The sequence below is a fragment of the Rattus norvegicus genome, chromosome 15 (assembly GCF_021556685.1).
Source record: "Rattus norvegicus strain SHRSP/BbbUtx chromosome 15, alternate assembly SHRSP_T2T, whole genome shotgun sequence".
Taxonomy (NCBI): Eukaryota; Metazoa; Chordata; class Mammalia; order Rodentia; family Muridae; genus Rattus; species Rattus norvegicus.
Genome location: NC_141548.1, coordinates 106,229,080 through 106,251,936, shown reverse-complemented (window position 1 = coordinate 106,251,936; position 22,857 = coordinate 106,229,080). Strand labels below are relative to the sequence as shown.

Below are 22,857 nucleotides of genomic sequence, written 5' to 3'. Positions count from 1 at the left end.
CGGCAGGGCACCTGAGGGTCCACATGACACACAAGTGGTTAGAAGACAGGACCCGGGGTCCCTACTTATGAAACTTTTAGACTCACTCAAGTTTCTTTGCCTTTTTTGGAGGGTCTTCAGATGTATATCTGTCTTGAATGTTTACAATTCATATTTAAGAAATTATTTTTCTTTTCTGTTATAAAGTATGCAAACATTTTCTCTGGTTCTGTAGGCTGCCTCTTCATTTTGTTGTGTGTATTTACTTGCTTCTACCATTTAAATAATGATAATTATTTAATTTAATTATTCCCAGATTATCAATGGGAATATTAAATATTACCTTGTGGTTTTTCTTATGAGCTGTTTTGAATGTGCCAGCATCGTCAATAATCAACTATAGTAGCTACTTCTACCATCACCGTCACCATTGCTGACCATAGTCCCATGATTTAACAAATTGAAAAATATTCAATGGTCAAAGACTTGTTATAAAAATAAGCAAACAGAGTACCAAATAACAGATGCAAAAGACTGAAAAACCATTAATTACATGCTTGTTAATTGATGCACTAGGGTTGAGTTCTGAGCCAAGTAGTGGTGGTACACACGATGGATCTTAGCACTTGGGAGGCAGAGATGGTGGCATCTCTGATTTCGAGGCCACAGAGTGCATTCTACTGGAGCCACACAAAGAAACCTCATCTCGAAAAACGAAAGAGTTAAAGCCTATAATTAGGGAACAAGTCACTCTCCTCTCTTGAGAATGGACAGGATGAGTAGGAACAGAAAGCATGAGTAAAATCTGAGCAAGATTTAGCACTGTGACACTGGTGTAGTGAGATGGAAATTGGGCCAGAAGTGCATAGATGTAAGAGCATTAACCACAGATCATTAACATAGCAACACACTAGATGAGCTTTGCAAAAGTCAGGTAAAACTAGGAAATGAATAACGGGCAATTTAGTCACCAATTGGTTGTCCCTAAATTGAGCTTCCTATAAGGACCTAGTATTCATTAGAGGTAGGTATTAAAACTGGGGAGGAAAAGAGGCAAATATACTTAGAAAATACGTTTCTATATTTTTCACAGATTCGCAGCCAATAATTAAAAGAAAATAAGTAAATGGCACACGCTACCACACATTCACCGTGGTAAATGTTATCGAAAACTGAATAATGAGAAGTGGGAGCCCTCTAACCTGAAGTACCCCCTCACTCAATAGCCTACAATGACCTCAATACCAAGGCACATTCCACCTCTTTTTACTTTTAAATGTAGTTGTGCTCTCAGTACTAAGAATTAATATTCAGAAAAATATTTTTTTAAAAAAAAATGGAGTTACTTTTACAACATGTTTTTTCCTCATTCCTCCCCCTGGAGATCAACATTGACTGGACCCTCTGCAGCCACCTGTGTTTGAGCTCTTATTATTTGGAGATCAACGCTGGGTGGATTTACCCCAACCTTATGCATTTGATCTCTTCTTTCTTAAATTTATTTGTATGTTTGTCCGTTTTAACGTCCCTATAGCTGCCCCCCTCCCAGTTTCTCCCTCACAGCGTCCCACGGCAGCGTCCTTCCTCCTCTTTCCCTCTAAAAGGGTGCCTCCCTCCCGGGTATTCGCCAAACCTTGGCACATCAAGCCTCTACAGGTTAAGCACATCTTCCCCCACTGAGGCCAGACAAGGCAATCCAGTTAGAGAAACAGGATCCACAGAGAGACAATCGAGTCAATGACAGTTGTCCCCACTCCAGTTGTTAGAGGACTCGATATGTGTAGGAATCCTATGTCCAGCCCATGTATGCCCTTTAGTTGGTAGTTCAGCCTCTGGGAACCTCCCTGGGTCCAGGTTAATTGACTTTGTTGGTCTTCCTGTGGAGTCCCTATCTCCTCCAGGTCCCTGAATCTTTCTCCCAACTCTATCACAAGGCTCCTCAAGCTCCCTCTAATGTTTGCCTGTTGGTCTCTGAATCTGTTTTGGTCAGCTGCTGGGTGAGCCTTTCAGAGGCCAGTTATGCTAGGCTCTTGTCGGCAAGCAATAGCAGAGTATCATAAATAGTGTCACAGATTGGTGCTTGCCCATAGAATGGGTCTCAAGTTGGACTGGTTATCGGTTGACCACACCCTCAGCCTCGGCTCCATCTTTGTCCATACATTTCTTGTAGGTAGGACAAAGTTTTAGGCTGAAGGTTTTGTGGGTGGGTTCGTGTCCTTATCCCTCCAATGGGAGTCCTTGAGAGTCTTGCCTGACTACTGGAGGTGGCCTCTTCAGGTTCCATATCCCCCTGCTATGCATCTCAGGCTAACTTCACCAGCATTGACTCCTGGGAGCCTCTGCCATTCTGGGTCTCTGGCATCTCCTAGATTCTCCACCCCCACCCCCACCCCCAACCCCAACCCCAACCCCCACCCCCACCCCCAACCCCACCCCTACCCCTTGCAGCTACAGATTTCCATTGATTCTCTTGGCCCTCTAGTCCTCTTGCCTATCTCTTCCCACAACTGATCCTGATCACTCAATAATTGTAGATCAACACTGGGTAGATTCTCACGCCTCCTGCTTTTGACCTCTTATTATTTACACATCTGTCTCTCACAGCATCTCTCCCTCTTCACACAATATTTCTCACTCACTATTCGCCAGAGCCCAGCTCAACACCCCTTCTGTAAAGAATTCTTTTTGTTTAAATATAGTAAGCTAGAAACCTCCATTACTTGTCTCCATGTCATTCTATACTTTTTTCTTATTGTTGTTGTAGTAGCAGTTGTTGTTGTTGTTGTTGTCTGCTATAACTTTGATAAAAGAAAACTCAGATGTAGTCTGGGGTGTCTAGATTGAAAGCAAGCCCAGGTTTCTAGATCTTGCTGCATTATAGGAGTTTCAGAATGTGATCAGGCATGGAAATATGTCAAACTTTGGACCTTATTAAAAGAAAATGTTCTGACTGGAGAGCTGGCTCAGCGGTTAAGAGCACTGACTGCTCTTCCAGAGGTCCTGAGTTCAAATCCCAGCAACCACATGGTGGCTCACAACCATCTGTAATGGGATCTGATGCCCCCTTCTGGTGTGTCTGGAGACAGCAACAGTGTGCTCGCATAAAATAAATAAATAAATCTTAAAAAACAAAAAAGAAAGAAAGAAGAAGAAAGAAAGAAAACGTTCTATTTTAAATACAAAAGCCAGGAGGCCCTAGATTTAAAAGGGAACTCTGCCACCTTTAGGATGTTATTGGTTACTCATTTTTTTCTAGTTTATTTCAACAACTTCGCAATTACAATCGCAGGTTAAAATTACAGTCATTCAAGCATTTCACTCAAACTTGACCGTTCAGGCAGACTTGGTCTGGGTTCCTTTTAACTATGGCAATCCTACTACATTACTTGTAAATGCAATCATGGTATTTTGCATATGGAAGAAGGTGAAGGAATTCTGAGAGAACATCATGTCCTATCAGAGCTCTGTCTTCATGCTTCAGAGGAGACCTGCCCACAAAACCATACAAAGTTATCTAAAGTCGAGCTGCTTTCAGGAAGTATTTTCTTGACATTTGATGCCAATGCACTGCTTGTTTTAGATCATAATGGCATGAGCATAAAAGGAAAAGTCTTTTACCGGAGTGGTTGTTATTGCCATAATTGGTTCAATTTCTAGTTCCTGGAAGTGAGACTCGTGAAAACAAATAAAACAGGATTTCAGGAGAAGCCACACTTTCAGACCTTCAAATGCTTCCTGCTTCTCTATTCACATTCTCTCATTTACTTAACATGGAAATAGATATTACCGTGTAGGACATCGTTTTTTGTAGTGATTGTGGTTAGTGCACCCTTTAATGTTATGGAATTTTCCCCTTGCTGAAGATACAAATGTGAAATAACTAACATCAATCAGCACAGAGTCTCTGCTTTGCCTTGGTTTCCCAATTCTTGATTTTTATCTCCATAGGCTAGAACTAAAAGTGTTGATAACCACAGGCCCATACATTTGTCCTTCATAAAGCATTAAAAGGCATTTGTCTCTGCCTCAATGGTAAGAGAATAAATAAATCTACAGCCAGCTGGGTAGGTTTATCAAACATACTCAAGAACTTAAAAGAAGAAGTTCCGTGTGCACTCTGTTCTTGCAAAACAGACTGAGAAATGTACCCGTTCTTCATACAAGCAAAGGCTGCCATCCAAGTGTTAATATTATCCTGAGATGAATTTTTTACATTATATATGTCTTGTTGGCCCTTGTTTGGAAAACTCATGAAAATACATTAGAATAATGTTATTTTAGATTGCAGAAATCATATAATAGCAGGTAATTCATAAATTAAAAAAGATTACAAAATAGCCCATCTATACTTCTGTATTTTCAGAATTTTATATGTATAACTAAGCATAAATAGAGACTGGCTCAAACCTTCTAAAAGTTGGGGATATTAAAATAATAGCTTTCCTCTTATGTGTTAATCCCTCTAAATTTGCTAAATTTCTGCATTTATATTATATTTTCACTGCTTTTCAGATTTCTGTGTTCTTGTCTGGCTTTTTGTGATCTTTTCCATCAACTATAAATAATTGGACAATTTAGAAATATTAATTCATGTGCCTTAATCTTCTCTACCTATATTAAATGATACAACTCTATTGGTCTCCCTACCTTCTCTTTATATTTATTGGTTTTAGAATTGTTCTGATTAATTATGATATGCTGGGATCCAATTCTTACACTGAATAATAGACTCTCTATGGTGTTATTAGTGGAGGAAAACTAGCCATCTCTGGTCTGCAGTTAGAAAATATGTAAATTGATTTACCATTATGAGACTCAAATTATACTCATAATCACAGACATAATAAGTATAATGGGAGTCATATTCAGTCATGCTGAGAAAAGATTTAGTTTTATGTCCTTGGCATAGTCTTTTCTGTTTTATAGTAAATGAAAATAAATTTGCTTGTCCATTAAATTATAAAGTCCTAAACTCAGAACAGGAGGATGGGCAGAACAGTATTATTGGCCTGATTAAATATTCTTAAGTTCTCTAATATAACTGTTAACATTTTTAAACAATGTAATGTTGATTGTGTTCATTTTGAAAGGAAAGTACTCTTATTGATCAAATTAATGATTTCAGGTCTGTTTCATATGTAAATTTTAATAACATATCTAGTTCTAGTATATACACTCAATTCCTGAAAAATTCACTTTTACATTAATAATAAATAAATGAAAGTCCTGCAACCCATGAGGCACCTCCCCTGTCCAGCCTAAAATGGCTTCTCTTTCTGTCTTCCCTTCCGTGGCACTAGTCTCCAGCTAGTCTCCCTCCCATCCTCCACTTTGTAGTACAGAGCAGGAAGGCGACTGAAGAAAGGAGAGCAGTCTAAGGGTGTGGGTAAACCAATGCTCACAACTGGGCTCTCCTCTTTGTGTTACAGCTGCTTCTAATGCTCATCTCCCATTCCTACCTTATAATCTGAGAAAATTATATGAACACTTGTGTTTCAGTTGAGAATCGTTTTGTTGCAATGTTCAAAGAGTACACCTATTGCAGGTCTAGTCTGGCATTTCCGGTCACTGTGCATTCTATAACTTTTCTCTTCTTCCGAACCATATAATTTTCCTTTTCTGTTTCTAAGTACCTGTCTTACTCAATCCCTACAGCTTCATTTGGTTCTTGCGCATTACCCACAGTGTATGACTATGACTCTGGGCCTGGTGACCTCCCACACAAGTTCTCAGAAGAAAAATCACCAGAAAACTTTCAAAACAAAAGTTAACTGAGAGGAAATGTAATTTCAGAATAGGTCACAGAATAGGTCAATGTGAGAGACATTGAGTTCAAGAATTTAGTCATGGAAATTGAAGTAGACACAGCTGCTACATTTAAACAAAATACAATTACAATCACCTTTTAGTGTCCATAGGGATTTGATACAGGACAGCCTGTGGCTACTGATTTTCAAGTCTGTAGATGTTCAAATACTTTATAATATCTTGAATGTCTCTGGTGTCTATTGTAATGTTTCCCTGTTAATTTCTGATTCTGTTAATTTGGGTCCTATTTCTTTTTGTTACTTGTGTCAAATCTGTCTATCTTCTTAAGGTTCCTTTTTTATCGTCTCAAAGAACCAGCTTTTAGATTCATTTATTATTTGTTTTTCTTTTTTCTATTTTATTAATTTCTGGTTTGATTTTTATTATTTCTTGCCAGCTACTTGGTTTGATTTACTTTTGATTTTGTTTTGTTTTTGTTTGTTTGTTTCTCAAATATTTGAGTTAGATCATTAAATTATTTGCTTGTGTTTATTTTTAATGTAGGCACTTGGAGCTATAAATTCCCCACATAGGACTGATTTTAATGTATCTTAGGGATTTCAGTGTGTTATGTTTTCATTTTCATTAATTCCAGAAATTTTTTATTTCTTTCTTGATTTCTTTTTTGATCCATCTATCACTAATCGATTTTAATATTCCTAAATTTATGTACTTGGTAGAGATGTGGTTGTTGTCAATTCTATTTTATCGCATTATGGTGAGGTAAGATAGATGCAGTTATTTCAATCCTTCTGACTTCGTTAATATTTGCATTCTGTCTCTAGATGTGGTCTATTTTTAACAAACTTCCATAGATCGCTGAGAAGCATGTATATCCTTTGTGTTTGGAAAGAATATTCTGTAGATATCTGTTGTCTATTTGATATAATCTCATCTAATTCTGATATTTCTCTGTTTATGTTTTGTTCAGATGACCTATTAGAAAAAGACTATTGAAATCACCAACTATTAATAGGATAATGTTAATCTATGTCTTTAATTCAAATTGTACAATTTTTATGAAATGCGATACACCAGATTTTGGTGCATATGTTTATGATAGTAATGTCTTCTTGGTTAACTGTTCCTTCATTAGGTTGGAATGTCCATCTTTCTCTCTTCTGATCAGTTGTAGTCTATTTTGTCAGATATTAGGATAGTGATATCTGTTGTTTCCTGGTCCCATTTAGTTGGAGTACTTTTGTTCATCCTTTTATTCTAAGGCAGTACCTATCTTTAAAACTAAGATCTATTTCTTGTAGATAACAGTTGAATGGATTTTCTTTCCTGATTCATTCAAAGAGTCTATGTCCTTAGATTGGAGATTTGATGCTGGTAATATTTAATGTAATTATGAAAGATATATGTTAGTTGCAATCATTATGTTGTTAGTTTTGGTGTTTTGTGAGTGTGTGTGTGTGTATGTGTGTGTGTGTGTTGTTTGTTGTTATTGTTGATGATGACAATGAGGAAAAGGATTGTACTTTGTGTTTTAGTAAATACAGCATTTTTATTCTTCTTACAGTCTCTAGACTGTTTATTCATCTCGTCTGCTTGAAACATGGTGTACTTACTAGTCAGGGTTCTCTAGAGTCACAGAATTTATGGAATATCTCTATTTATTAAGGGAATGTATTGTAATGACTTACAGTCTGTAGTCCAACTAACCCAACAGTTGACAGCTGTGATGTAAGTCCAAGAATCTAGTAGTTACTCAGTCCCACAATGCTAGTTGGTTAAGCTGGTCTTCTGTAGATGTGCTGACAAGTAATTGCAAGGAGTTGAAAAAGGGTAAGTCTTCCTTCTGCAAATGTCCCTAAGTATGTCTCCAGGAGAAGGTGTGGCCCAGATTAAATGGGTGTACTACCACACCTGGATCAAAAACTTGCTTTGTCCCAGGCTGACCTTGATCTCAGATATCTGCTTGCCTCAGTCTCCTAGGATTAAAGGTGTGTACTGCTTTGCCTTGACCTAAGCTTTTTATGGCCACTATACCTGGTTTTCATGTCAAGATACAGGTCAGAAACCTGTGCCTTGCAGCTTCATTATCTCTATGTGCCCTTGATTTCTTGATTGTAGTTTATTCCAGGTGTAGTCAAGTTAACCAGAAATAACCATCACATATGGCTTCTTGCATTTTCTTTAAGTTTGGTCTGTTAGATATAAAATTTTAAGGTTGCTTATATCTTGAAATATTTTTCTTCTTCAACTATGGCAAATGTTTTTGAGGACTTCATTAGTGCCAATTGTGTATTTAGGACATGGAACACATTGCTCTAGGCTGTTCTGTCTTTCAAAGTTTTACAGATATATATATATATATATATATATATATATATATATATATATATAACTTGATTTTTTTCTTTTGCCTCTTTTAGTACCCATTCTCTTTTCTGCATCCTTAGTGTTTTATCTACAATATGCTGTGGATAATTTATTTTCTGGTCTTGCCTATTTGGTGGTCTGTGTGCTTCTTGTATCTGTACGGATCTTTCCTAAGTTTCCTAAGAGTTTTCATCTGTGATCTTGTTGACGATTTGATCTGCATCATTGACCTGGAAATTTTTCTTTTGTATCTATTTTATAATTTGAAGGTTTGGACTTTCCCCTCACATTTCTGAATTTTTTCTCCCTGTAGTTTTCTTTTTAATTGTTCACATCCTTTGCTTATTTCATGAAGATCTACTTTACCTTTTGAGTCCTGATAGTCTCTCTTTGTAATCAATTCTCCTTTCAAGGCTTCCACTAAGTTGGCTAGTTTCATTTATGGAGTTATTCAATTCTAAGTTAATTTTTTTCTTGAGTTCTTTTTTATGTTTCTATCATTTTAGTGAATTTCATTTTCAAATCCTGGTTTGTGTTCATCATTTCCATCAGGAAATTTGTATTTGTATTCTTTGGGGCATCTCTTTTTAAACTCATTCTCTTTAAGTTCATTGAGCTGTGTGTGTGTGTGTGTGTGTGTGTGTGTGTGTGTGTGTGTGTGTGTGTTCTTTCAGTTCCTTGAATTCCTTAAGAAAATTCATATGATTTATTCCTTTATTTGTGTCACAGGATTTATCAAGGTAATTATCATTGGAGAAAGGTTCTATAGGACTGGTTGACTTCAGGAGTTGTAGAAGATACTGCTTCAAATTTTAATATTGATAGGATTTTCCCACAATGATATCTGGGCATGTGGTCTCCTTTTGTTATCTTTGTATCTGAATCAACATGGCATGCTATGGCTGAACACAGAATTTACGGTCTGTGTTGGGCCTAAATGTTGGATATAATTTAAGTGGAATGAGGTCAGTTAGACAGAGACTTGGTCCAACCCTGGATAGATCTGAGGATTGAGGTTACTGTATGGAAGGAAGGACCTGTTGGATTCATTGAGCTAAGATATAGGGTATATGCAGGACTTGGTTGTGTAGAAAGATTAAATGTGGCACATGATGTATCTGGAAGTGGGCAGGACATGTCTTGGCTGAAGTCTGTGGGTTGAGACCAGTGCAAGCAAAGGTGACTAGATGAGGTAGAAACACTGGATATGAAAACTAAGAAAATTTGGGGGGTTGAGGAGGGTATATGGGGGTTAGAAGATTAGGAGGACTCTTCTGGCTAGGCTCTGGTAAAAGATATACAAAACCTACCTAGGTGGAGAGGCTGGAATATGGCACTCAGGGGACCTGTACATTGAGGCAAGCAGGTCAATGATATCATAAGTAAACAGTAACATACATAAATTTCCATTCTTCTGATGGCAGATGTTAAATGTAGTCATATTTTCAAATATTCACTAGCTACTTATAAATTTCTGCAGATTCATAAGCAATTTTCAGATTACTAATCTTTCAGTTGCCTACTTATTGTCTAATTATTCTAACCCCCTTATATTTACAAAGTATAAATCACTTGTATATGAATACAAAGCAATAAAAAATATCAAATATGGAAACAAATACAGTATAGATAATAGATGTATGAATGCACACTGTGTACTCTGCTGTGCATTGTACAAGGCAGTGAGGCAAGACTCTCATGCAGTATTATGAAACCATTTTAAAAGTTTCTTGAATATTTGCTTAAGTGTGGGTCTCAGAAAATTGAAAAGTTATAATAGACTCTTTTAGCATCAAACCCACCATTAGGTAGCTATATAAGTGCTGGGGTTTTTTTTTTATATGAACAACATCTGTGTGAAGGGGTCACTCTAATGCATGATGAATAGAATTAGATTAAATGGGAAAGTCATTTGTCAGCTGCTGCTGTGACAAGCCATCCCCCTGCTTCTCAGGTAGGAGTTTTCATCTTTGACAACTTGACAGATGTGGCTGCATTCCTGGCACTCTCTTCCAACACATTCATACCCAGTGGTCTATTATCATAGAGAATATCTGACAGGAAAATGAAGGCATGTATGAGACATGGAGTGTTCCTGCTCAATTTCTCTCTGGTAACATCCCATGTCACTCCTCTTACAAGGAAGAGAGGGAAAAAGGCTTTTTCCATAAATAGGTCAAATTATGACAAGATTATTACTGTAGTGTTTTAATGGTTTTTGAGAAAATTTCCATTGAGGGTGAAGATTGAGAGGAGGTGAACAGTGTAAGATATGTATTTTAAATGGTGGAGTGACATCCTAGATAGTTCTTAGAATGTCTATCTTCTAAATAAACCTTCCCACAACTAATAATCATTTCAAGAATTGATAGGCCTGTGAGAAGTTAAGTTCGTTTTACCAGCTAGTCTCTTCTATCCTGTTAGGCCACTGTGAGAAGATAGGAAGATATAGGCCCAGGGGGACAACTTTCCAAAAACTTTTGAGTTTCAGTGTCCTTGTCTGACAAACAGGGTTAATAATATCCTTCTGTATGTAAGTACTGAGATGAATGTTCCTCAATTTTTCAACATAGGCTATGGAAGATAGTGGGCCACTCAACCTTGAAAAAGAAATATCCTTGTCCTTAGCACACACACAGCTTTGTTCACTACTTGAAGATCTTAACACACTTCTAGGAAGTCAGTTCCTGTACATCATCATGGTCATTTAGCTCAGCCTCTGGGCCCACCACAGTATCCTACCCCCTCAAACAACAGGCCTTGCAAGTCTGTTTCTTTGTCCTTGTTTCTAAATCTCTTTGCTTGATTTTTCCAGTTTACAGATTAAAAAAAAATATTGCCTTGACACATTATACTTGAGTGACTAAATACAGCAAATTAGCATGTAGACTTTTGTACATACACATAGGCACAAATGACATACCCTATTTCTTATATCTGAACTAAATTAATTGCTTAGGCGAAAACTTGGAGAGAGGAACTGAATAATAGTGTTTGAATATCTTTCTATTACTTTTTTTCTAGCATGAGAGGAGAATCTCGCAAAAATTCTAATGTTCTAATTTTTATTATTATCTGAGACTAGAATTAGAACAAGGTCAGCACATCATTGATTACAAGCCAAGAGTTTACATTCACCTTCCTGATTTTTTTTCAAATGTCAATAGTGAAGTCATGTAGGGACACTGAGTTTTAATCCTTAAATTATAGTTGAGCTAATTGGAAGGATTTGGGACAGATCTTCATTTACTTCTCCTTTCTCCCACTAATCCATAAATGTGCGGCCACAAATGGTGAGAGAACAGTGGAGTATTAAGCACTGTTAAGTAATGTGGTTCAAAGCGTGAATGTCCATTATGGCATTGTGTTCTGGAAAGCACATGCTGTCCTAAATTGAAGCCTTTGTAACCAATATACACCATTGCTTAAATCAACTCAGCACAAATGATTTTGTTGAGTAAATTTCAGGAAATGGTCTATTTTAGGTGTCCTTTACTTTTACCAATATATGCAGATGATTGTGGTCTTCATTAGTCTCTAGGTATCCAGAAATAACTTTTGTGGATCTCTAGTGCTGAGTAAAGCATCATATCAATGTGAATACTGTTACATTGTGGGTCATGATGAGGCTCTGAATAGAACAATGGGCTATATGTATGTCTTGCCTTAGATAATGAGGCTGAATACCATTAAGACACACATACATGTTCTTCCCTTTCCACAAGGATCAGCATTCATAATTAGATCATTAATTTTCAAGTCCCCATAGCAGACTTCTGCTCCTTGAATGAACTAGAAGGCCTTGGACACCTGGTTGGTTAGCAACCAAATGAAGCTAATTGATTTAAGCTATTCTGATTTATAAAGATGATACTAATTTTTTTTTACCTGTGAATCTATGATTGACCTGAAAAGCCATGCCAGTCTATGCCAAGCCTCACCAAACTTCAGCTAGTATCTTGGGGATCTGTCCTCAGCCACTCTTCCGCTCAAATCTATGCTCTGAGCTTGGCTGGCTGAAAGTAGACTGAAGAGTACATTAGGGTTCACAGCTAGATCAGCATATCAATGTTTTAGCTCAGGCATCCTAGAAGAACAAGAGTAAATTCTACCCCACAAGTATTTCCAAAGTATCTACTCATTACACTGTTTCTATAAACTAACCAAAGCAAGTCACATGACTGGATCAAGAATTGCTGAAGAAGACACTGGCAAGGGCATAGATACCCATGGGTGGGGTTCAGTGAAAGGACATCACACTTTTGCACACAGACTAAAAGAAACATAAAATCACTAGTTGAAAATAACACTTAACTGAGCTTACCAAATTTTCCCAACCCAGGAGACATATTGCAGTAAAAATAAAAAAAGGACGCTTGACACAACCAGTTTCGGAGCACTCCACTCCATGCCCTCTCTGCCAGTGCTTTGTCTGCATTCCCAACATCTGCCCCCTAATAGTTATACTATAAACTCCCAACAACCTATTAAAATCAAGACTCAACAAACTGCAACCCAACAGTCAGTTTTCTATGTTAAATTCAATCCACAATCCACCCATACAATAAGCTCACAACCAATAATAAGGACATAAACCACCCATTTAGATAAAATAAATTTGCCTACAGAAATCCACACCAACTACCTTGGCAATTTGAGACCACCCAGATCTGGGTCATTTTTCTCCGTGAACATCTTGATTCTCTCTCCTTCTCCTTCTCTCCCACCTTTCAACAGCTTTGTCCCTGACTCATTTTTTTCCTGTCCAATCATGGCCTTGACCTAACTTGTGCCAGCCCTCACCTGAATATAGACATCAACCTACAGGTGTTTTTCCTTTTAAATCTAACTTGTATTGTATTGTCAGGAACTGATGATTGAAGTATATTGATGATGATAGCATGAGAAACAATATGTGATTTAATGACATAAAAGTTGAATGCTCACTGATACTAGACAAGAAATTAAAGGGTCTGATGAGACTCTTCCTACTTATCTTTCTTTCCCAGAGAAAAGAGCAAGCAGCTCTTAAGGTATCACAGCTTGTAGGGTGTTCACAGCATCACAGACTCTCAGTGCCCTTGTAGGAAATTATTCATGAATTTCTTTCTACCCTTCCTCTCTAAGGGTAGGTTACTGAGAAAGACACAGTTTAGAAGGACATCCACTGTTCTATTTTCAGTATTGATACAAACATATTACCTACCTAACAAAACTATTTTAATTGTGTAGAATAATTTGTATAGCAATTATAGAATCATGAACATACAGATGTCTTCTCAGTTAGTACACAATACTTATGAAAGGAAAGTTTATATTAGGATTTGTACAGTTGTTCATGGTTATGATCTCATTCTATGTAGATTACATACAAGATGGTTTCTGAAACGTTTCCCTTATGAATGCATTGCTATCTAAATTATTTATTTTGGAATCCAATTAAAATTAAAATTTTAGTACCCAAATGATGCAGTGTGGGACAAGATTAATATTTGGTTCATTCAAGAATCAAATGAAAGATTCAACTTCTGAGTTCTAATGTTCATTATTGTAATTTATATGCATTGTGAACTCTAAGCCACAATTGCCCTATTTAGTACATTTTATCTACGCTAACTTAAAACTATCAAAGTCACTGTTTCATAGAAAATATTACCAGAAAATTTAATAAAGCAGTTCTCCCAAAAGTACTTATATATAAACTACCAAAACAAGTTCACTTTAGACATTTTAGAAATCTATGAATCTTCATAGTCTGTCTCAAGATTTTTTATTTCTTTGAATTAATTTCTCATGTTTTATTTCTCTTACCTTTCTCCATAAGTAACTAACCATATCTCTATTTTTAAATTCCTCCATAGTTTTCCAATACATTATTCAAGATGTTTACTAGACATTGCATTAAGTAATCCTGTTTGTATTTGTGTTTCAATAAAGGATATAGCTACTTCAATTCTCTACCTAGAAGAGAAAATGTTACAGAGATGTCAAGTCAGGCACAGAGCTCAAGCAGTCTTCATACTAACATTTTATTATATCATGATGATCTTACATCCTTCTCAACAGTTGTTTTCAAACACAGGCTCTGTGTACTTGTGCCTTCTATTCCCAGACAAACCCTCAGCAAGGAAACTGGTTCGCATTCATTTTAGCATCTTCAAAAGCCATGTCAAGGTCTTCTTGACCATTCAAGTAAAGGCAGAGAAGCACCTGCTTTGTTCCCAAAACATTTGAGAATGTTTTCCAACTTGACGTGATTGGAACACTATTCATCCTTCCTAAAAGTCTGTTTCTTCCTGATGAACAGGGAAGGCATAAACATCTACCATCTGAGACCAAATAGTGTCATTACATCCCTGCACACTGTGCTTGAAATAAAGGTTGGCACAGACCAAGCACTCAAGCACAGATTGACACTTACCTTGATAATATTTTTTTTCTTAATGTTGATTTTAATAGCAGAAGGTACTTTGTCATATTGCAGTCTCTTGAGGACTTTCCTTGGACAATGGGACTGAAAACTGGCATTTCTCTCTCTCTTCTCTTGCATGAACCAAGGCCTCATGCATGCTAGACAGGCACGCAACCTCTGAGCTGCATACATCCTCAGGCCTCAACCTAGTAAAATTGTGACATTTCTTGTTCTTGGCCTTTGCACCCCCATTTCACACTTTTTCTCTTACAGCACTTCCTAGCACAAAGCAAGAGGAAGGATATAATTACTATAATGTTGTTTACACCTGATGCAACAATATTTACAGCATCCTATTAATGAGCCACCTTGTGTGGAGACCTTAGTTCAACTTTTATTTCAGAGTACTGAACAGGTATGTTCAATCGTTTCCCTAGAAGATAATTTGAGCTGATGTCTGTCCAGCCCATTCAATTCATAAATAGTGCTCTGCTCTTTCCTTTTACGATTGTAACAGATGTCTACAACTTAGTTAAGCATATAACACAAATTTATCGTGTGCTATAGATAAGAAATCAAAATGAGTTATTTTATGTTTTTTTTTCTTTTGTGGGGGAATGCAACATTACCAAGACTACATTATTTTTGGAAACTAAGCAAATTTTAGTCTCTTCTTTTATAACTCGTGAAACTACTTCATCACATGCCTTTATTAAGGAATCTGTGGTGGTGGCTTCATAAAGCCCTCTCATGGTGAAAACCTTTTTTTCTAACTGGTTCTTTGCCTTGGAGTTGGATAGGAAGGAATTCCACTTGAGGGTGTGGTGATCACAATATAACAGTGATATTCATCCAGTCTTTGTTGGATTCCACTTCTTTCATTGGAGGCTTTTAGAATCCTGAAGTTTAAAATTTCTGATAATTTTATAAGTTACCAAGTTTACCCTCTTATTCAATGAATATGATTTACAGCACTAATTCTTAAACTTGAACATGACACATGAAATCACCTAGGGACCTTGCTAAAGTTACAGATTTGAATTCTTTGGAACTAGGAAACAGCATGAGTTCTTGCATTTCTAAATTCATTTCTTGCACCTCTAAGGGTGCAGTTCACCCAGGAACCCCTTGAAAAGTAAGTCTCTAGAGTATTTCTGATACTCTTGGGAAAGATTCTACCTTAGTCTCCTAATGTCTTGGTAATTTCAATTGTCATTTACACAAATAAGTGGATTTTGGAGCAAACTAAAAAGTATTCCAAAGTTGTCTGGTTTCTAAAAAACTCTTTCTAAGTAGTTTTAATTTTATTTTTATTTCTGTCTGCATATGTGTATCTGTGTGAGTGAATGCAGGTACTCACTAAGAGCAGAAAAGGGTGTCAGATCCCCTGAAGCTAGAGTTTTGGGAGGTTGTGAGTTGCCTTATGTGGGTGCTGGAAATAAAACTTGAATCATCTAAAAGATGATAATTTTTGAGCACTGAACCATCACTTCTGTCCCCTCACTTTAATAAAATAGTGAACTAAAATAACATTTTAAGTAAAGGAACTTTAAAGTGGTTGAATATATATCTGAAAATGTTATGTTACATATATAAAATATAACTATAGAACACACACACATATATATATGTTTAAATTTGTACATTTGTGTGTTCATGAACATGTACATGTGTTCATGTCTGTATATAAATAAACTGATGGTAAGTAGAGCTTACATTTATGTTAAATAATGGAACTGAGGAAACCTCAAGTCTCTTAATGTTTTTTGACACCTATTCAACATCGACAATTTTCTTTATGTTAGATTGCACAAGTGAAAATTGAAGGTAAAGACCTAGATTTCTGCAAATACAAGAATAAATCCAGATGTGATGTTACCAGCCATTTTACATCATAGAAGCTGATGGCCAGTTCTAACACTGGTTGACGGAATTCAGTTCCAAAGGCATCTGTCACCAGTTTTCATATTAAACCCAGAGTTTCTAGTTTTAATATTTAAATTTAGCTTCTACACATACTTATCGCCTTCATTCTTATTTAATGTTCGAAAGTTATTACTTTGGAGCAAGTCAACCAAGCCACAGTGATTATAGCATATCAAACTCCATTGTAAGTGATTATTTTAATGACTCTGTGCCAACAGAGATACGTAGATATTCAGACAAAAACACAGCCTAATTATAATGACAGCACCAAAGCCAAGCTGTGACAGTTACAAAACCAATTTCAAAGTTTTTTGACAGCCATGGCTGAAAAGCTTTGTTTGGACCTTTCTGTAATAACAGTTTACTTAAGACCTATATCCACTGTGAAGGGAAACAGAAAAAAAAAGTTGTAGGTTTTCTGTCATGCTAATAAAATGGAAATCAGTTGACATGTTTTAATTAGAACACTATGTTGAAAAGACTATAGAAAGGGAGTGGTGGATGTGGAATTTAACTCTCACAATGCAAAGAAAGAGGAAATAACAATGCAAATTCTAACAAGAATAGAAACTTGACAACTGATTTACTTCTCTGTGTTACGAAGGTCAGTAGTTCCTGCAAGTAAATTGACAGCCATACAAACAGGTTGATTGACAGTTCTGGGATTTGATTTTTGTACTACCAATGAAGTAAAGTCAAAGAGAAATATAAAAATGTGTCAAGCCCTAAGACAACATGAAGCCTCATGGGAAATCTGCTTTTCCCTTGGCTCAGAGTTATTGGGTTTTTATCACTTTGATTTATCGCCCTTGGTTCTGTCTTCAGTCAGACATTCAATATAATTAATTCTTTGACCTTGTGTGATTAGTTTGTTATTTCTGACAGACATATATCTGGTTCATGAAATGGTATTTGTTTGGAGTAGAGATCTTTGTAACAACACCTGCAGTATATTAACACATCTCCATAGATATTGACTCATTTAAAAGTGATAATATCCCCTTGAACCAGACACATAGCAACCACTTTACTGAGGAGAAAACTGAGGTAAAGAGGGGCTTACATATCTTGCTCATGGGTAGCACACCAGGAAATGGTGGAGTCTCAACAGCAGACAACTTAGGTCTGCCTCATTCTGGTCAAGAAGACTAAATAATATGATGCCATAGAGTCCAGTTCAGGTATACTTTATCCCTGAGCTCTATGTAGGTAGTTTTAGTTGTGCTATTAAGGAGCTTGTCAGTTGGATCACAGGGCAGTGGCATGCAATGTGTCCATAAGTCTGGGAAAGAAAAGAAACCTCAAGAAGAGTATATGTAACTGCCTCTCTGTGCTCTCACTCAGAAAGGCAAACTTCTCCTTTTTACTTTCTTCTATTTTGCTTTTGGATGTGGGCGAGACCTAAGTAAACTTTTTTCTGGTATGCTGGGCTTTCTCTAAGCCTCACTCTCCACCTGCCTCTATATTGTGCTATGCACTTGCTCATTGGCCATGGATCTCATCTCCATGTCTAAATAAAATGACATGCTTCTATCTCATGTCTCTTTCAAACTTATATTGTCTCTCTCCCTCTATCTTTCTCCACTGACCCTATGCTACCTATTATTCTATTATAGATTTCTCTTTAACACACACACACACACACACACACACACACACACACACACACACACACACACCGAAGAGGCCATGTGGTGGCATCAGTCCTGAGCAGTTGGTTCAGAGACTTCCCCTTCTGTTTTCTCCACTTAGGTGATCCCTTCCTCACAATTTAGTAAAATCAGAGAATAGACTTCAAACAGACTTGGTGGCAAAGCTTAATTCCGATGCATTCTTGCTGTGTGGTCTTGAACAAATAGCCTAAGCTCTCTGAACTCTGTATAACCCAAGTCATATACACTACTGTTTATAAGTGTGGTATAACAGACACAACATGAATAAGATGTGCATAAAATGGCTTGGCATATACTAATCATTCAACTCATGGCAGCTATCACAATACTTGTTTTCAATGCTTAGTTAACTCTACTATGATATAGGCAAGGGCCAGATTGGATTCCTAATCCTAAATCCAGCCTCTACACTAGTGTGACAGTGGGGAAAATTATTTAACTTCTTAGAGTACATTTTCTTATCTATCAAATTAGAATAACAAACTAGGAGTAGGATGGAGTTTAATTGAGTTAATGTATGTATAATTCTAGAACAACTCCAGACACATAATAAACTCAACTGACAGTCCTTCTTCACTACCGGATTATTTTCGGCAATTGTTTGTAGATGCAATAAGAGAAAATAAATCACCTGTTTCTCCCTCCTTCCAGCTTTATAACCATCTCCAAATCATTTTCACTCTCACCCCTCAATACCAAATAGCCATGCCTGTTTTTCAAAATAGCAATTTTGAAAACTATTTTTTTCATGTAGTCAGAACTTAGGGTCATAACAACCTAATATTCAAGATGAAGTATATACAAGTTAAATTAAATGTATTTTCCACATTTAACCGAAGGTGTCTGAAACTAGTTTTCCATGCTTCTTTAACACACTAAAAGAAATGGATTCATTTGGTCCCACAATTCAACAGGAAAGACATTGATCAGCGATCTTGGAAAATACTGTTTTTTTGCTGCAGGGACTTGTTGTCCCTCAAAACATCAGCATGCACATTGCAGTTTATGTTAAGCTTTGTGTCTTCGGGGAGAGTTGACCTATCCATTTTGCCTCTTCAGAAAATGATGCGGTCATCAGTTTTCCACATGTTTATCCTGAGCATGGTGACTGTGGATGTAATAGTTGCTGCCAGCAACTACTACAAGGGAGAGAACTTCAGAAGGCAGTATGACGAGTTCTACCTTGCAGAGGTAAGTCTCTCACTGGAGAGGGTGTGCAGCAGTACTACTCAATGTGGGAGAGCCTCATCCAGGGCCTTTTATGACCATGAAAATAACTCTAGTACATTAATTACTCAACTGCCTCCTACGTTTATTTACCATCTGCCTCTCAAATGATTCCTCTGGTTATTGTGTTGCTTGACTCATTTCCTGTCTCAGCAGCCCTCCACAGTGGTCATGTTGCCAAGGTAACCTTTTTCCCTAGGTCTTACTCCAGAACAATCTGTTATTCTGCCCACCTCTCATTTTCTCCCCCCCTTTCATGTTGCATTAGCTTGCTTCCTCCTGAGGTAAGTGACCACAGGTTCAGAAGCTCAGAGATAAACTAGTTAGCTCTGCACCTGGACTACAGATGTCAAGCCCAGGATGAATATTAGAATGATGCTACACGAATTGCCCTGATTTAGTCATTACGTATTTGTTCATGCACCACAACATCAAATTAACCGGAAGCCATTAGGCGTGTGCGGCAAGTGCTTTCCCAATGAGCCATCTCATTGAGCCTAATATTTTTAATCATTTTCAAAGACCACTATTTTTAAACATTCTAAAAACAAATCTCATAATTCAGTGGCTATATATTTATGGAAAATGGATTGGCATATAGAAACCCATTCTTTGCATTGCATTTAAAAATATCCCATATGTGAATAAAACAAACTTAAAACCAGAAAATAAACCTCATTTCAGCTCCGTTTGTTACAAAAATATTTTATGGAGAAAGCAATTAACGCCATAGTTTAGTTCTCTTAGAACTCTCACAACACATTAAAAATGGACTGAGTTAATAAAAGTTTACAGATAAACTTTTCTGAAAAAGAACATGCATATATTGAATATAAACATCTATATGGATGTCAACAAACTTCTAGGAGTCATTTATAAATGTTACCCTCCTTGTAGAGCTTTGTTTCCTGTAAAAAAAAAAAAACCAAAAAAACCCCTTTAATACCAAAATTTCATTGCCTAGGAATAGCTGTGACATGGCATTGATCTAATAGCTTCAGGTTATGTGGTGCTTACAAGCAGCAAGGAAAACAGATGGTAAACAACAGTAGCGAATGTGTGGAGAGCCTCATGAGGAAATTATATCCAAACCAATACCAAAAGGCAATAAAATGTTCTGGGACCCTAACAAGAATTGCCATTAAGTAGAAATGAGCTGACAAGGTGGCTCAGTTGCTGACAGTACTTCCAGCCAAGCCTAATAACCTGAGTGTAATCATCAATTCACATGTTGAAAAACAGAATCAATACGAGTTATACTCTGACACCCACGTGCATGCCATTGCACAAATTTGCACACATGAAAGACTCTCAGACATACAGTCACACAACCAGAGTGAGTGAATGAATGTAAATGTGTATTAAAGTATAGACAATATATAGACTGATAGTGAAATTTTTGTGATAAGTTTTTAACACAGAGATGGAATGTGGATGGGAGGGGGTCCTCACTGATGTATGCTCTTCCCAGTTTATGAGAGATGGATGTACATCCAGGCAAATGACACAACGAAATAAAAAATGGGGGGAGATTAAGCCAAAGATAATAAAAAGATTTAAATATACTTCGAATGAAGTGCTAAAGATCTAATTAAATCTCAGAGTATGGCTTTAACAGTATAATAAACATGTAAGATATCAACTGTCCTAGATCTTACATAAGAATGTAGAAAGACGGGGGTGGGAGGGTTCAAACATGTGTATCGCCATCTGTGTTTTGTTTCCTCAGAGGGGTGCCTGTACTCAGGTGAAATCTTAATTGGTCAGTTAAGGCTAGAGCCTGTGATTAGGCAGTGGAAGGAGGGGGCGGAGCTGAAAGTTTTAGAGAAGAGAAAGAGAGGGGAGACAGAGACAAGACTCAAGGGAGAGAGAGACAAGATCTAACCAGAAGGAGAAGAATGTGGAGCTGACCACGTGGTCTGGAGAAGTCACAATTAGCAAGAGATTTCATCGATAGGCAATAAGCATTGTAGGGTACATTTGCCTAATCTATGTGCAGCTTGTGTTTATAGCAATTGAGGTTTCTATTCTTTGTGTGAGCACTTTGGGATTGGAGATTTACCATTATAAATCTGGCTGGTCATCCAATTAAACAAGATGGATGAAGCAAAGAAGTTCAGGCTGACAGGAGCCGGATGTAGATCACTGCTGAGAGACACAGCCAGAATACAGCAAATACATAGGCGAATGCCAGCAGCAAACCACTGAACTGAGAACAGGACCCCCGTTGAAGGAATCAGAGAAAGAACTGGAAGAGCTTGAAGGGGCTCGAGACCCCATATGTACAACAATGCCAAGCAACCAGAGCTTCCAGGGACTAAGCCACTACCTAAAGACTATACATGGACTGACCCTGGACTCTGACCTCATAGGTAGCAATGAATATCCTAGTAAGAGCACCAGTGGAAGGGGAAGCCCTTGGTCCTGCCAAGACTGAACCCCCAGTGAACTAGACTATGGGGGGGAGGGCGGCAATGGGGGGAGGGTGGGGAGGGGAACACCCATAAGGAAGGGGAGGGGGATGTTTGCCCGGAAACCCAGAGAGGGAATAACACTCGAAATGTATATAAGAAATACTCAAGTTAATAAAATTTAAAATAATCTGGCTGGTATATTACAAGTTTTTAGTGTTATATTTTACAGGGACTCAGGGGATCTGAGTGAGTGGTAGCCTGCTTTCTGGAGGCTAGCCACAGGGTGTGATTGGCCTGGGAAGATCAGAAGGGCTGAGCAGCCAGCTAGCCCTGGAAACCATGAGGGTGGCAAAGACTACCATTGCTGGTGCTTAGCCAGTTTAGTGTGTCTTGATTAGAAACTACATGCTGCATAAACTGACCCAGCTTTAGAACTTTATTTGGAGTGGGAGAGCTGAAAGATAAGAGGATGGACGAATATGACTGACAAGAAAGGTGAAATTAAAGCCTATGGAAATAGATGAAAACAGAAGAATGAAAGAAAAATGAAGCGCTTGGAATCTCCATGTGGTCAGAACACATGTTAGGTTGAAGTGAGTTAGAAAGTTATCAATTGTGGTCAGAAAGAAGAAGTCAAGGTTTCCAATTGCACCATGATTTTTGGTAATGAAATATGAAACCTAGGGTGTTATATAGAGATTTGTGGCTTAACCATAAGAATGGGGTTATGACAAGAGTGCAAGGAACCACCAGAGTTTCTGAAAGTTGATGAGTCTCAAGTAAGTGGATGTTGAAGAGGACTGCTAATTCTTATGACAGTGTGATTTGGGAAAGCTACCTGAAGGGATGAGGGAGACTTGAGTGTAGGGTGGAGAGAATAATCCTAAGTTGGTTTTCCCTGGTGGAATACTATCAAGGAGTTCCCAGGAAGAAAGGATGGGACATCTTTTCCTTATCCATTTATTATACTCCATAGAACATAGCAACAAGGGCAGTGTGTAGTGGAAAGCAATATACTTGGGAGAGAAACAATGGAGGCAAGGACAGGTACAGGAAATATGATCTGCACATGGAACTTGATAAAGTGGAA

The 22,857-nt window shown here is 37.4% G+C and overlaps 1 protein-coding gene across 7 annotated transcripts in view; it reads left to right on the top strand.

The window, feature by feature from the left end:
- Nalcn (sodium leak channel, non-selective) overlaps nt 1-22,857 on the top strand; it is a 352,387-nt gene that overhangs the window by 114,091 nt on the left and 215,439 nt on the right. For all 7 annotated transcript variants that reach the window (NM_001393695.1, NM_001393694.1, NM_001393693.1 and 4 more), the window contains 1 exon segment: nt 19,186-19,317. In NM_001393695.1, coding sequence (NP_001380624.1) covers nt 19,186-19,317 — 132 coding nt within the window.